This window comes from Oncorhynchus clarkii, chromosome 16 (assembly GCF_045791955.1).
Source record: "Oncorhynchus clarkii lewisi isolate Uvic-CL-2024 chromosome 16, UVic_Ocla_1.0, whole genome shotgun sequence".
Classification (NCBI taxonomy): Eukaryota; Metazoa; Chordata; class Actinopteri; order Salmoniformes; family Salmonidae; genus Oncorhynchus; species Oncorhynchus clarkii.
This window is the reverse complement of record NC_092162.1, coordinates 66499901-66515115: the sequence shown is the minus strand read 5'-3', so window position 1 is coordinate 66515115 and position 15215 is coordinate 66499901. Positions and strand designations below refer to the sequence as shown.

The 15215-nt window shown below is 43.5% G+C and overlaps 1 protein-coding gene across 3 annotated transcripts in view; it reads left to right on the top strand.

Moving 5' to 3' along the window:
* The window catches only part of LOC139368939 (inositol 1,4,5-trisphosphate-gated calcium channel ITPR3-like), a 54317-nt gene that overhangs the window by 4656 nt on the left and 34446 nt on the right, over positions 1 to 15215 (top strand). For all 3 annotated transcript variants that reach the window (XM_071108444.1, XM_071108443.1, XM_071108445.1), the window contains exons 2-4: positions 10736 to 10806; positions 12134 to 12255; positions 12679 to 12765. In XM_071108444.1, coding sequence (XP_070964545.1) covers positions 10736 to 10806; positions 12134 to 12255; positions 12679 to 12765 — 280 coding nt within the window. The remainder of the gene's footprint in view (positions 1 to 10735; positions 10807 to 12133; positions 12256 to 12678; positions 12766 to 15215) is intronic.

The following is a 15215-nucleotide window of genomic DNA, read 5'->3' as shown; positions in this document are numbered from 1 at the left end:
ATTGGAGTCCAACCTGTGGTAAATTCAATTGATTGGACATGATTTGGAAAGACACACACTGGTTTATATAAGGTCCCACAGTTGACAGTGCACGTCAGAGCAAAAACCAAGCCATGAGGTGGAAGGAATTGCCCGTAGAGATCAGAGACAGGATTGTGTCGAGGTACAGATCTGTATTGTGTAGATTTATGAGGTTTTTATCTAATGCATTTTAGAACGAGGCTGTAACACAACAGAATGTAGAAAAAGTCGAGGAGTCAGAATACTTTCCGAATGCACTGTGTATATATATATAAAACAAATATCTTGCATAAGTTAAAAATCACATTGAATGATATTCAATATCTATGTGAATTAATTCAATGACCGTGAAGTTTAACACATAAATCTGTTTTTATAAAGACCTCAATTCCTGAGTTGTGAGTGATTCATACGCAATGCAAATGACCAGGGGAGCACGCCAGCCTCTAGCCAAAGCAATGAACCCACAATACGTAGACAAACCTCACCTGGCTGCTAGATGACTCCCATTGATTATGTGAAGGAGGGGGATATAGGGAGATTAACCAGAGACAACCCTCTGCACGCAAACATGTACAGACCGATGGTAACGATGTAGGATTAGCTTGGCCTTTCAGGTAGCGGCTTTTAGATTCACAAACCATCCCTTTATTTTTTTTAATATATTTTTTTGCATATTTCCACTGCATTGTGTGAACTGTGAGCCTGTCTTGTGTTTTTCATCTGCTGTCATGGAAATAGCACTTCATCATGTTTCAGCCATCTTTGGGTAATAGGTTCTATGGGCACTCTAAAGAGGAGCAACCCAAAGTGTTCAGACGGCTTCTAAAGCCGTCTGAACACTTTGGGTTGCTCCTCTTTAGAGTGCTTTGTAGTGACCACATCCTCACATACAGTATAATAGGCTATAGATTACAACCTCCTGTGGCCTTCAGAAAGTATTCACACCCCTTGACGTTTTCTACATTTTGATGTGTTTACAGCCTGAATTTAAAATGGATTCAATGTAGATTGTGTCACTAAACCTAGACACAATAATACCCCATAATGTCAAAGGGGAATTGTTTTTAGATATATATATATATATAATATATTAATATATAATGACCAGCAGAAAAGTCTTCAGTCAATAAGTTTAACCTCTTGGTTATGGCAAGCCTAAATAACTTCAGGAGTAAAAATTTGCTTAGATGATAATAATTTCCATGGACTAACTATAATAATGGTGTTTGACATACATTGTTGAATGACTACCCCATCTCTGTACCCCACACATACAATTATCTGGAATGTTCTTCAGTCGAGCGGTACATTTTAAACACAGAGATTCAACAACAAAGACCAGGGAGGTTTTGCAATGCCTCTCAAAGAATGGCTCCTATTGGTAGATGGGTAAAAAAAAGGCAGATGTATATCCCTTTGAGCATGGTGAAGTTATCACCCTTTGGATGGTGTATCGATACACCCAGTTAGTACAACGATACAGGCGTCCTTCCTAACACAGTTGACGGAGAGGAAGGAAACTGCTCAGGGATTTCACCATGAGGCCAATGGTGACTTTTAAACAGATACAGAATTTAATGGCTGTAATAGGAGAACTGAGGATGGATCAACAACATTGTAGTTACTCCACAATACTAACCTAATTGACACAGTAAAAAGTAGGAAGTCTGTACAGAATAAAAATATCCAAAAATATGCATCCTGTTTGCACTAAAATACTGAGAGAACTGTGGCAAATAAATTAACGTTATGTCCTGCATACAAAGCATTATGTTTGGGGCAAATCCAACAACACATCACTGAGTATCAAAAGCATGGCGGTGGTGGTGGCTGCATCGTGTTATGGGTATGCTTGTCATTGGCAAGGACTAGGGAGTTTTTTTTTATATAAAAAAACTGAGCTAAACACAGGCAAAATACTAGATGACACTTGGAGACAAATCTACCTTTCAGCAAGACAATAACCTAAGACGCAAGGCCAAATGTACACTGGAGTTACTTACCAAGACAACATTGAATGTTCCTGACTGGCCTAGTTACAGTTTTGACTTAAAATCGTCTTGAAAATCTGTGGAAAGACATGGCTGTCTAGCAATGATCAACAACCATCTTGACAGAGCTTGAAGAATTCTTAAAATAATGAAATGGGAAAATATTGCACAATCCAGGTATGCAAACCTCAGACTTAACCAGAAAAACTCACAGCCTAAGGTATTTCTAGCATATATTGACTCAGGGAAAGTATTCAGACCCCTTTTTCCACGTTGTTACATTACAGACTTATTCTAAAATTGATCAAATTGTCCCCCCACCCTCCCTCTCAATCTACACACAATACCTCATAATGACAAAACAAAAACCAGGTTTCGATTTCTTTTTCAAGTCCATAACACTTACATATGTATTCAGACCCTTCACTCAAAACTTTGTTGAAGTACCATTGGCAGCAATTACAGCCTTGAGTCTTCTTGGGTATGAAGCTACAGTATAAGGTTGGCAGCTGTATTTGGGGAGTTTCTCCCATTCTTCTCTGCAGATCCTCAAGCGTTGTCAGGTTGGATGGGAAGCGTCACTGCACAGCTATTTTTAGGTCTCTCCAGAGATGTTGATCGGGTTCAAGTCCGGGCTCTGGCTGGGCCACTCAAGGACATTCAGAGACTTGTCCCGAAGCCACTCCTGCATCGTCTTGGCTGTGTGCTTAGGGTCATTGCCCTGCCACAGAAAAACATCCCCACAGCATGATGCTGCCACCACCATGCTTCACCGTAGGGATGGTGCCAGGTTTCCTCCAGACGGGATACTTGGCATTGAGGCCAAAGAGTTCAATCTTGGTTTCATCAAACCACAGAATCTTGTTTCTCATGGTCTGAGTCCTTTTGGTGCCTTTTGGCAAACTCCAAGTGGGCTGTCATGTGCCTTTTACTGAGGAGTGGCTTCTGTCTGTCCACTTTACCATAAAGGCCTGATCTGGAGTGCTGCAGAGATGGTTGTCCTTCTAGAAGGTTCTCCCATCTCCACAGAGGAACTCTGGAGCTATTTCAGAGTGACAATCGAGATCTTGGTCACCCCGATTGCTCAGTTTTGCTGGGCAGCCAGCTCCAGGAAGAGTCTTGGTGGTTTCAAACTTCTTACATTTAAGAAGGATGGTGGCCACTGTGTTCTTGGGGACCTTCAATGCTGCAGACATGTTTTGGTACCCTTCCTCAGATCTGTGCCTCGACACAATCCTGTCTCTGAGCTCTACGGACAATTCCTTCAACATCATGGCTTGGTTTTTGCTCTGACATGCACTGTCAACTGTGGGACCTTATATAGACAGGTGTGTGCTTTTCCAAATGATGTCCAATCAATTGAATTTCCCACAGGTGGACTCCAATCAAGTTGTGGAAACGTCTCAAGGATGATCAATGGAAACAGGATGCACCTGAGCTCATTTGAGTCTCAAAGCAAAGGGTCTTAAACTGAAATACCTTATTTACATAAGTATTTTTTTTATTTTTAAAACATTTGCAAAAATCCATATATATATTTTTCACTTTGTCGTTATGGGGTATTGTGTGTAGATTGTTGAGGAAAAATAAATAATGTAATCATTTAAAAAAAATAAGGCTGTAATGTAAAAATGTGGAAAAAGTCTGAAAAGGGTCTGAATATTTTCAGAATGCACAATATAAATATTAGTGTTTCTTTTTCTTTTATAAATACAAAATATATAAAAAAAATCTTCCACTGACAGAGTATTTTGTGTAGATTGTTGACAAGAAATTACAATTAAATTCATTTTAATCCCACTTTGTTACGCAACAAATGTGGAAAAAGTCCAGGGTTGTGAATACTTTCTGTAGGCGCTGTACACACTGTAGTTCAGTTCATGCTAAGAGTTGACTTTAAAGTGGAAGGATGTGACCGATGATCCGAAGAAAGCTCAGAGTCTGCAGGGAGACTGTAATTAGGCTCATTTTGATTTGTATATTTAGTTTTTTGAGCTGCTAGTGGTCTCTAGGGATTCGTTATGTTTACTGACAGCTTGTGGACGTCCATAGTGGGGAGGGAGGGGTGGTTAAATAAGGAAATGCAGACAGGTCATGATCGTGGGTTTAAATACACTCTGGGTCAGATGTCTTTAAACCGTCTTTCTTAACCGTGACCGTGAGACAGTGAGTAAAATTAAAATACAGAATTCTGACTCAAATCAAACTTTCAGGCCATGTGTAATTTGAGAATAAGGCATGAATCATACAATCCAATCTGCTTTATGGATGTCATTTTGGGAAACTGTTGTCTTTATCCTGGTTCATCACTTCGCAACAATATAGGGAAAACAACAGATCTGGAAGAATCTTACTCAGTTATTTTAATGAAGTAATTTTGGCTCTAATCAGAGTCCACAACCAAATCTCACACTGGCCATTATGTAACAGTCTGTCATTAGACACTGTGTCGGCTCTGGCCAATCACAGTGGACATACTGTTGTCTACATACCAGGAAATGACATATGCTTTGCGGACAGGCCATTGTTACATTATAAACAGTTCATTTAGTGTTCACTGTTCAGGCTACATTGCTTAGTGCCCCCAACAATATAATGACAATCTCCATATATATTTAACTAGGCAAGTCAGTTAAGAACAAATTCTTATTTTCAATGACGGCCTAGGAACAGTGGCTTAACTGCCTGTTCAGGGGCAGAACGACCTTGTCAGCTCAGGGATTTGAACTTGCAACCATTTTGGTTTACAAGTCCAACGCTCTAACCACTAGGCTACCCTGCCGCCCCATATACTCCCATTCATTTTGTGAACTGGGACCGGGGATCTTCAGACAAGTCTTGTGAGGCCTGTGGGCGTCTTCGAGCAAAACAACCCACGTGTTCGTGAGTGTCTCATCTTTACATAGAGGGGTCATAATAGTTTGGACACTAACCGTTCAGACTCTACAGACAATTTTGTGAGAAGACTGATTTTCAGGGTCTGACAAACACCGCTATAGCTCTGTCACATTTCACCTCAGATGGGCTGTCTCATGGTCTGACAAACACCACTGTAGCTCTGTCACATTTCACCTCAGATGGGCTGTCTCATGGTCTGACAAACACCACTACAGCTCTGTCACATTTCACCTCAGATGGGCTGTCTCATGGTCTGACAAACACCACTGTAGCTCTGTCACATTTAACCTCAGATGGGCTGTCTCATGGTCTGACAAACACCACTACAGCTCTGTCACATTTCACCTCAGATGGGCTGTCTCATGGTCTGACAAACACCACTGTAGCTCTGTCACATTTCACCTCAGATGGGCTGTCTCATGGTCTGACAAACACCACTGTAGCTCTGTCACATTTCACCTCAGATGCGGAATTGCGACATCAGTGGATGCAAAAAGAAAAACATGTCCCCAGTTGAAACGGACAGATTTTTATGGGGATTTGTTGTAGTTATTATTACGCTAATTCGATTTGCGCGGGGCGGGGACATCGACTCTAGGGGGTTAAGTCACTAGTCATTAGCAAGACCTTTAATCTTTTACTGCAGTGGGCCAAATCAGGGTAGTCTTAAACAAATCTACTTTGAAACAAAAGTATACACCTCACACACATGGTTATGGTGTAACGAATATCGTAGGCGGAAGGAGGTGAGGACCAAGGTGCAGCGTGGTAACGGTCCTGAATGGTGCTGGAAAAACACTGAACAGAAAATAAAACACCCACGAAACCCAGGTGGAAAAAGACTACCTAAGTATGATTCTCCATCAGAGACAACTAACGACACCTGCCTCTGATTGAGAACCATACTAGGCCGAACACAAAAACCAACATAGAAAAACAAACAGACAGCCCACTATATCTGTCATGGCGTCTTCTTTTTTTTAAGCCCATGTCACGTCCTGACCTTACTAAAACACAGACAAAACAAAGGAACTAAGGTCAGAACGTGACATATGGGCTTAAAAAAAAGAAGACGCCATGACAGATACAGTGTTGAAATATATTCCATTTTGAGTTTCAAATGAAATCACATTTTATTTGTCACATGCGCCGAATACAACAGGTGTAGTAGACCTTAGTGTACTGCTGAATACAACAGGTGTAGGAGACCGTAGTGTACTGCTGAATACAACAGGTGTAGTAGACCGTAGTGTACTGCTGAATACAACAGGTGTAGTAGACCTTAGTGTACTGCTGAATACAACAGGTGTAGGAGACTGTAGTGTACTGCTGAATACAACAGGTGTAGTAGACCTTAGTGTACTGCTTACTTACAAGCCCTTAACCAACAATGCAGTTTTAAGAAAAATACCTAAAAAAATAAAAAGTTAAAGTAATAAATAATGTAAGAGCAGCAGTAAAATAACAGCAGCGAGGCTATATACAGGGTGTTACGGTACAGAGTCAATGTGGAGGCTATATACAGGGTGTTACGGTACAGAGTCAATTTGGAGGCTATATACAGGGGGTACTGGTACTGAGTCAATGTGGAGGCTATATACAGGGGGTACTGGTACAGAGTCAATGTGGAGGCTATATACAGGGGGTACCGGTACAGAGTCAATGTGGAGGCTATATACAGGGTGTTACGGTACAGAGTCAATGTGGAGGCTATATACAGGGTGTTACGGTACAGAGTCAATGTGGAGGCTATATACAGGAGGTACCGGTACAGAGTCAATGTGGAGGCTATATACAGGAGGTACCGGTACAGAGTCAATGTGGAGGCTATATACAGGAGGTACCGGTACAGAGTCAATGTGGAGGCTATATACAGGGTGTTACGGTACAGAGTCAATGTGGAGGCTATATACAGGGTGTTACGGTACAGAGTCAATGTGGAGGCTATATACAGGGTGTTACGGTACAGAGTCAATGTGGAGGCTATATACAGGGGGTACCGGTACAGAGTCAATGTGGAGGCTATATACAGGGGGTACCGGTACAGAGTCAATGTGGAGGCTATATACAGGGGGTACCGGTACAGAGTCAATGTGGAGGCTATATACAGGGGGTACCGGTACAGAGTCAATGTGGAGGCTATATACAGGGGGTACCGGTACAGAGTCAATGCGGAGGCTTTATACAGGGGGTACCGGTACAGAGTCAATGTGGAGGCTATATACAGGGTGTTACGGTACAGAGTCAATGTGGAGGCTATATACAGGGTGTTACGGTACAGAGTCAATGTGGAGGCTATATACAGGAGGTACCGGTACAGAGTCAATGTGGAGGCTATATACAGGAGGTACCGGTACAGAGTCAATGTGGAGGCTATATACAGGGTGTTACGGTACAGAGTCAATGTGGAGGCTATATACAGGGTGTTACGGTACAGAGTCAATGTGGAGGCTATATACAGGGTGTTACGGTACAGAGTCAATGTGGAGGCTATATACAGGGGGTACTGGTACAGAGTCAATGTGGAGGCTATATACAGGGGGTACCGGTACAGAGTCAATGTGGAGGCTATATACAGGGGGTACCGGTACAGAGACAATGTGGAGACTATATACAGGGGGTACCGGTACAGAGTCAATGTGGAGGCTATATACAGGGGGTACCGGTACAGAGTCAATGCGGAGGCTTTATACAGGGGGTACCGGTACAGAGTCAATGTGGAGGCTATATACAGGGGGTACCGGTACAGAGTCAATGTGGAGGCTATATACAGGGGGTACCGGTACAGAGTCAATGTGGAGGCTATATACAGGGGGTACCGGTACAGAGTCAATGCGGAGGCTTTATACAGGGGGTACCGGTACAGAGTCAATGTGGAGGCTTTATACAGGGGGTACCGGTACAGAGTCAATGTGGAGTCTATATACAGGGGGTACCGGTACAGAGTCAATGTGGAGGCTATATACAGGGGGTACCGGTACAGAGTCAATGTGGAGGCTATATACAGGGGGTACCGGTACAAAGTCGATGTGCGGGGGCACCGGTTAGTCTAGGTAATTTAGGTAATATGTATATGTAGGTAGAGTTATTAAAGTGACAATTGCATAGATAATAACAGAGTAGCAGCAGTGTAAAAGAGGGGGGGGGATGCAAATAGTCTGGGTAGCCATTTGATTAGATGGTCAGGAGTATTATGGTTTGGGGGTAGAAGCTGTTTAGAAGCCTCTTGGACCTAGACTTGGCGCTCCGGTACCGACTTGCCGTGCGGTAGCAGAGAAAACAGTCTCTGACTAGGGTGGCTGGAGTCTTTGACAATTTTTAGGGCCTTCCTCTGACACCGCCTGGTATAGAGGTCCTGGATGGCAGGAAGCTTGGCCCCAGTGATTTACTGGGTCATACGCACTACCCTCTGTAGTACCTTGCGGTCAGAGGCCAAGCAGTTGCCATACCAGGCAGTGATGCAACCATGCTCTCGATGGTGCAGCTGTTGAACCTTTTGAGGATCTGAGACCCACGCCAAACCTTTTCAGTCTCCTGAGGGGGAATAGGTTTTGTCGTGCCCTCTTCACGACTGTCTTGGTGTGCTTGGAGCAAGTTCATTTGTTGGTGATGTGGACACAAAGGAACTTGAAACTCTCAACCTGCTCCACTACAGCCCCGTCGATGAGAATGGGGGCGTGCTCGGCCCTCCTTTTCCTGTAGACCACAATCATCTCCTTTGTCTTGAGTTTGCATCCCAATATTACACTTTATATACAGTGGGGCAAAAAAGTATTTAGTCAGCCACCAATTGTGCAAGTTCTCCCACTTAAAAAGATGAGAGGCCTGTAATTTTCATCATAGGTACACTTCAACTATGACTGACAAAATGAGGAAAAAAAATCCAGAAAATCACATTGTAGGATTTTTAATTAATTTATTTGCAAATTATGGTGGAAAATAAGTATTTGGTCAATAACAAAAGTTTATCTCAATACTTTGTTATATACCCTTTGTTGGCAATGACAGAGGTCAAACGTTTTCTGTAAGTCTTCACAAGGTTTTCACACACTGTTGCTGGTATTTTGGCCCATTCCTCCATGCAGATCTCCTCTAGAGCAGTGATGTTTTGGGGCTATTGCTGGGCAACATGGACTTTCAACTCCCTCCAAAGATTTTCTATGGGCTTGAGATCTGGAGACTGGCTAGGCCACTCCAGGACCTTGAAGTGCTTCTTACGAAGCCACTCCTTCGTTGCCCGGGCGGTGTGTTTGAGATCATTGTCATGCTGAAAGACCCAGCCACGTTTTATCTTCAATGCCCTTGCTGATGGAAGGAGGTTTTCACTCAAAATCTCACGATACATGGCCCCATTCATTCTTTCCTTTACACGGATCAGTTGTCCTGGTCCCTTTGCAGAAAAACAGCCCCAAAGCATGATGTTTTCACCCCCATGCTTCACAGTAGGTATGGTGTTCTTTGGATGCAACTCAGCATTCTTTGTCCTCCAAACACAACGTGTTGAGTTTTTACCAAAAAGTTGTATTTTGGTTTCACCTGACCATATGACATTCTCCCAATCTTCTTCTGGATCATCCAAATGCTCTCTAGCAAACTTCCGACGGGCCTGGACATGTACTGGCTTAAGCAGGGGGACACGTCTGGCACTGCAGGATTTGAGTCCCTGGCGGCGTAGTGTGTTACTGATGGTAGGCTTTGTTACTTTGGTCCCAGCTCTCTGCAGGTCATTCACTAGGTCCCCCCGTGTGGTTCTGGGATTTTTGCTGGGATCTGGGATCTTGCGTGGAGCCCCAGATCGAGGGAGATTATCAGTGGTATGTCTTCCATTTCCTAATAATTGCTCCCACAGTTGATTTCTTCAAACCAAGCTGCTAACCTATTGCAGATTCAGTCTTCCCAGCCTGGTGCAGGTCTACAATTTTGTTTCTGGTGTCCTTTGACAGCTCTTTGGTCTTGGCCATAGTGGAGTTTGGAGTGTGACTGTTTGAGGTTGTGGACAGGTGTCTTTTATACTGATAACAAGTTCAAACAGGTGCCATTAATACAGGTAACGAGTAGAGGACAGAGGAGCCTCTTAAAGAAGAAGTTACAGGTCTGTGAGAGCCAGAAATCTTGCTTGTTTGTAGGTGACCAAATACTTATTTTCCACCATAATTTGCAAATAAATTCATTAAAAATCCTACAATGTGATTTTCTGTATTTTTTTTCTCATTTTGTCTGTCATAGTTGAAGTGTATCTATGATGAAAATTACAGGCCTCTCATCTTTTTAAGTGGGAGAACTTGCACAATTGGTGGCTGACTAAAATACTTTTTTTGCCCCACTGTACATCTCAGAAGACTGAAATATGACAAAACAGTTTGACATAGAAACACCAGATTTTCAGCCCAAAATATATTTTTGTTGATTATGAAAAATATTAACATTCCACCCATGAGGCCACTAGGTAATTTGACTGCAGGAAAGGGCTACGTCACCAGCAAGTCCTTTAAGTCACCAGCTCTCACAGTGGTTAGCTACTGAAGTCTGACCACAATGAGACCTAGAGTAAATCCATGTAGATGGTTTCTGCATAAGGACATTAGTGTCACAACATTAGCTTTGCTGTGTGTTGTCATTATGCATTTCAGGGTGTTATTCCAGTCTTACCCCACGAGGGCTGGACTACTGCTGTTTTTCTCTTCTACCTGATAATTAATTGCACCCACCTGGTGTGCCAGGTCTAATTCAGTCCCTGATTAGAGGGGAAGTGTGGATTTCAGGGGTACGTATACAAACTGCAGTGCAAGTGTTGATCTCCTGTGTGTTGTGTTTCTCCCCAGGTTAGTGGATGACAGATGTGTGGTAGAGCCATCTGCAGGGGACCTGGACAATCCCCCCAAGAAGTTCAGAGGTCAGATTAGTATTCACATTTTTTTTTAGGCCTACAATGTAGTGTGTGGGTGCATGTGTGTGGGTGCATTGTGGGAGTGTTATGTACATGTGTGCATGCGTACTTCCCTATGTGTTTGTGAGAGTGATTCACAATATGTTGTTGTGCGTTTGCTTGTGACTCAGTGTGCCCATGACTGTGACATACGGGGAATGTACAGCTCTGCCTACTCAGCTTGATATGGGCACCAGAGAGAACAGACTCCAAATGAAGACAGCATACACTTTTTTTTCCTAACCCCACACTTAGTTGTCTCCGATTCCATCACTGGGGTGACACGCATTCCGTGCATTTCTGTCTGATCGAAAGTTCATTGATGTCATACTCCGTGGGGATCTCAGTTTAAACAGACAAGACAACATGCCCATCGAAGTAAACATATTGTTGTCCCAGCAAGTCTCAGCAATACTGTCCAGTACAGTCTAATAACACTATAATTGTTTCCCATATGATGGTTTTTATATGACTAATATTCTGTCAGTAGTTTGCATGATTCCCTTTATAAAGATTTATCCTGCTACCACTGGAGGCTGGTGATGGAAGGACCGTTCATAATAATGGCCAGAATGGAGCGAATGGAATGGTTTCAAACACATAGAAGATCATGTTTGATGTATTTAATGCCATTCCACTAATTCCGCTCCAGCCATTACCACGAGCCCCGTCCTCCCCAATTAAATGTGCTACAGCCTCCAGTGCCTATCACAACTCAACTGTATCAAAGTTGACATTTCAATATTGCTGAGGGGGCGACATGCATTTTAAGGATGTTTGCAGTTATGGTGCTGATATAACCTCCCTGCCAGACCTGTGTGACAGGTAACAACTACTGTACTCACAGAGCAGAGCACACAGACCGTCAGCTGATGTCCTTCATCTCCAATATTAGTATTAGGCTCCTTTAAAAACAGGATATCCCTCTGAGGATGAGGAGAGTCAATATTTACCTGACACCCAGATCCACTCTCCCCTATGGTGGGTGTGGGGCAAATAACCGTTTTCTTCCTAAGTCTTCTCCCTAAGCAAACTATTCATTTAATGTGGAAGCGATATACATTTGCTCAGACAGTGACACAGCTCATCTTTGCTAGATGCTCAGGAGAGTGGCAGCCATCTTGGCATAGTAATCGTAAAACAGTGCCTCACTAGCCCCCCCCCCCCACACACACACACACACATTATATTAAACAGGTTTTTAATATTTTAAACCAAAACATCTACAACATTGAATACTCACCAGTCCCCTTATTAGCAATCTTAACTCTTTAATCACACTATTTTGTCTTAGACTGCCTCTTCAAAGTGTGTCCCATGAACCGCTACTCTGCACAGAAACAGTTCTGGAAAGCCAAGCAGGCCAAGCATGAGAAGGACAAGATTGCTGATGTGGTGCTACTTCAGAAACTACAGGTAAAATATACTTACAAGGGTCATACCGCCAGGCTAGAAACAGTAGAACACAGATCATACCATCAGGTTAGAGACAGTAGAACAAGGGTCATACCGCCAGGCTAGAAACAGTAGAACACGGATCATACCATCAGCTTAGAAACAGTAGAACAAGGATCATACCATCAGGTTAGAAACAGTAGAACAAGGATCATACCATCAGGTTAGAAACAGTAGAACAAGGATCATACCATCAGGTTAGAAACAGTAGAACAAGGATCATACCATCAGGTTAGAAACAGTAGAACAAGGATCATACCATCAGGTTAGAAACAGTAGAACACAGGTCATACCATCAGGATAGAAACAGTAGAACAAGGACCATACCATCAGGTTAGAGACAGTACATTGGACACTAATGAAACCTTTCCTTGTTCTTCACAGCATGCCTCTAATCTGGAGCAAAAACAGAACGAGACCGAAAACAAGAAGGTCCACGGCGATGTAGTAAAATACGGCACTGTCATTCAGGTAAGGTCTGCATTCCCAGCAGCACACATTCAGGTAAGGTCTGCATTCCCAGCAGCACACATTCAGGTAAGGTCTGCATTCCCAGCAGCACACATTCAGGTAAGGTCTGCATTCCCAGCAGCACACATTCAGGTTAAGGTCTGCATTCCCGGCAGCACACATTCAGGTAAGGTCTGCATTCCCAGCAGCACACATTCAGGTAAGGTCTGCATTCCCAGCAGCACACATTCAGGTAAGGTCTGCATTCCCAGCAGCACTGTTGAGCACAGGAGGTTGGTGGCACCTTAACTGGGGAGGACGGGCTCGTGGTAATGGCTGGAGGGGAATGAGTAGAACAATATCAAATACATCAAACAAATCAAATCAAATTGTATTTGTCACGTGCGCCAAACACAACAGGTGTAGTAGACCTTACAGTGAAATGCTTACTTACGAGCCCCTAACCAAGAATGCAGTTTTAAGAAAATACCTAAAAAAAAGTGAGATAAAAGTAACAAATAATTTAAAGAGCAGCAGTAAATAACAATGTGGAGGCTATATACAGGGTGTTACGGTACAGAGTCAATGTGGAGGCTATATACAGGGTGTTACGGTACAGAGTCAATGTGGAGGCTATATACAGGGTGTTACGGTACAGAGTCAATGTGGAGGCTATATACAGGTGGTTACGGTACAGAGTCAATGTGGAGGCTATATACAGGGTGTTACGGTACAGAGTCAATGTGGAGGCTATATACAGGGTGTTACGGTACAGAGTCAATGTGGAGGCTATATACAGGGTGTTACGGTACAGAGTCAATGTGGAGGCTATATACAGGGTGTTACGGTACAGAGTCAATGTGGAGGCTATATACAGGGTGTTACGGTACAGAGTCAATGTGGAGGCTATATACAGGGTGTTACGGTACAGAGTCAATGTGGAGGCTATATACAGGGTGTTACGGTACAGAGTCAATGTGGAGGCTATATACAGGGTGTTACGGTACAGAGTCAATGTGGAGGCTATATACAGGGTGTTACGGTACAGAGTCAATGTGGAGGCTATATACAGGGTGTTACGGTACAGAGTCAATGTGGAGGCTATATACAGGGTGTTACGGTACAGAGTCAATGTGGAGACTATATACAGGGTGTTACGGTACAGAGTCAATGTGGAGACTATATACAGGGTGTTACGGTACAGAGTCAATGTGGAGGCTATATACAGGGTGTTACGGTACAGAGTCAATGTGGAGACTATATACAGGTGGTTACGGTACAGAGTCAGTGTGGAGGCTATATACAGGGTGTTACGGTACAGAGTCAATGTGGAGGCTATATACAGGTGGTTACGGTACAGAGTCAGTGTGGAGGCTATATACAGGGTGTTACGGTATAGAGTCAATGTAGAGGCTATATACAGGGGGTACTGGTACAGAGTCAATGTGGAGGCTATATACAGGGGGTACTGGTACAGAGTCAATGTGGAGGCTATATACAGGGGGTACTGGTACAGAGTCAATGTGGAGGCTATATACAGGGAGTACCGGTACAGAGTCAATGTGGAGGCTATATACAGGGTGTTACGGTACAGAGTCAATGTGGAGGCTATATACAGGGGGTACTGGTACAGAGTCAATGTGGAGGCTATATACAGGGGGTACTGGTACAGAGTCAATGTGGAGGCTATATACAGGGAGTACCGGTACAGAGTCAATGTGGAGGCTATATACAGGGTGTTACGGTACAGAGTCAATGTGGAGGCTATATACAGGAGGTACCGGTACCAAGTCAATGTGGAGGCTATATACAGGGGGTACTGGTACAGAGTCAATGTGGAGGCTATATACAGGAGGTACCGGTACTGAGTCAATGTGGAGGCTATATACAGGGGGTACTGGTACAGAGTCAATGTGGAGGCTATATACAGGGGGTACTGGTACAGAGTCAATGTGGAGGCTATATACAGGGTGTTACGGTACAGAGTCAATGTGGAGGCTATATACAGGGGGTACTAGGTACAGAGTCAATGTGGAGGCTATATACAGGGGGTACAGGTACAGAGTCAATGTGGAGGCTATATACAGGGGGTACTGGTACAGAGTCAATGTGGAGGCTATATACAGGGGGTACTGGTACAGAGTCAATGTGGAGGCTATATACAGGGGGTACTGGTACAGAGTCAATGTGGAGGCTATATACAGGGGGTACTGGTACAGAGTCAATGTGGAGGCTATATACAGGGGGTACTGGTACAGAGTCAATGTGGAGACTATATACAGGGGGTACTGGTACAGAGTCAATGTGGAGGCTATATACAGGGGGTACTGGTACAGAGTCAATGTGGAGGCTATATACAGGGGGTACTGGTACAGAGTCAATGTGGAGACTATATACAGGGGGTACTGGTACAGAGTCAATGTGGAGGCTATATACAGGGGGTACTGGTACAGAGTCAATGTGGAGGCTAT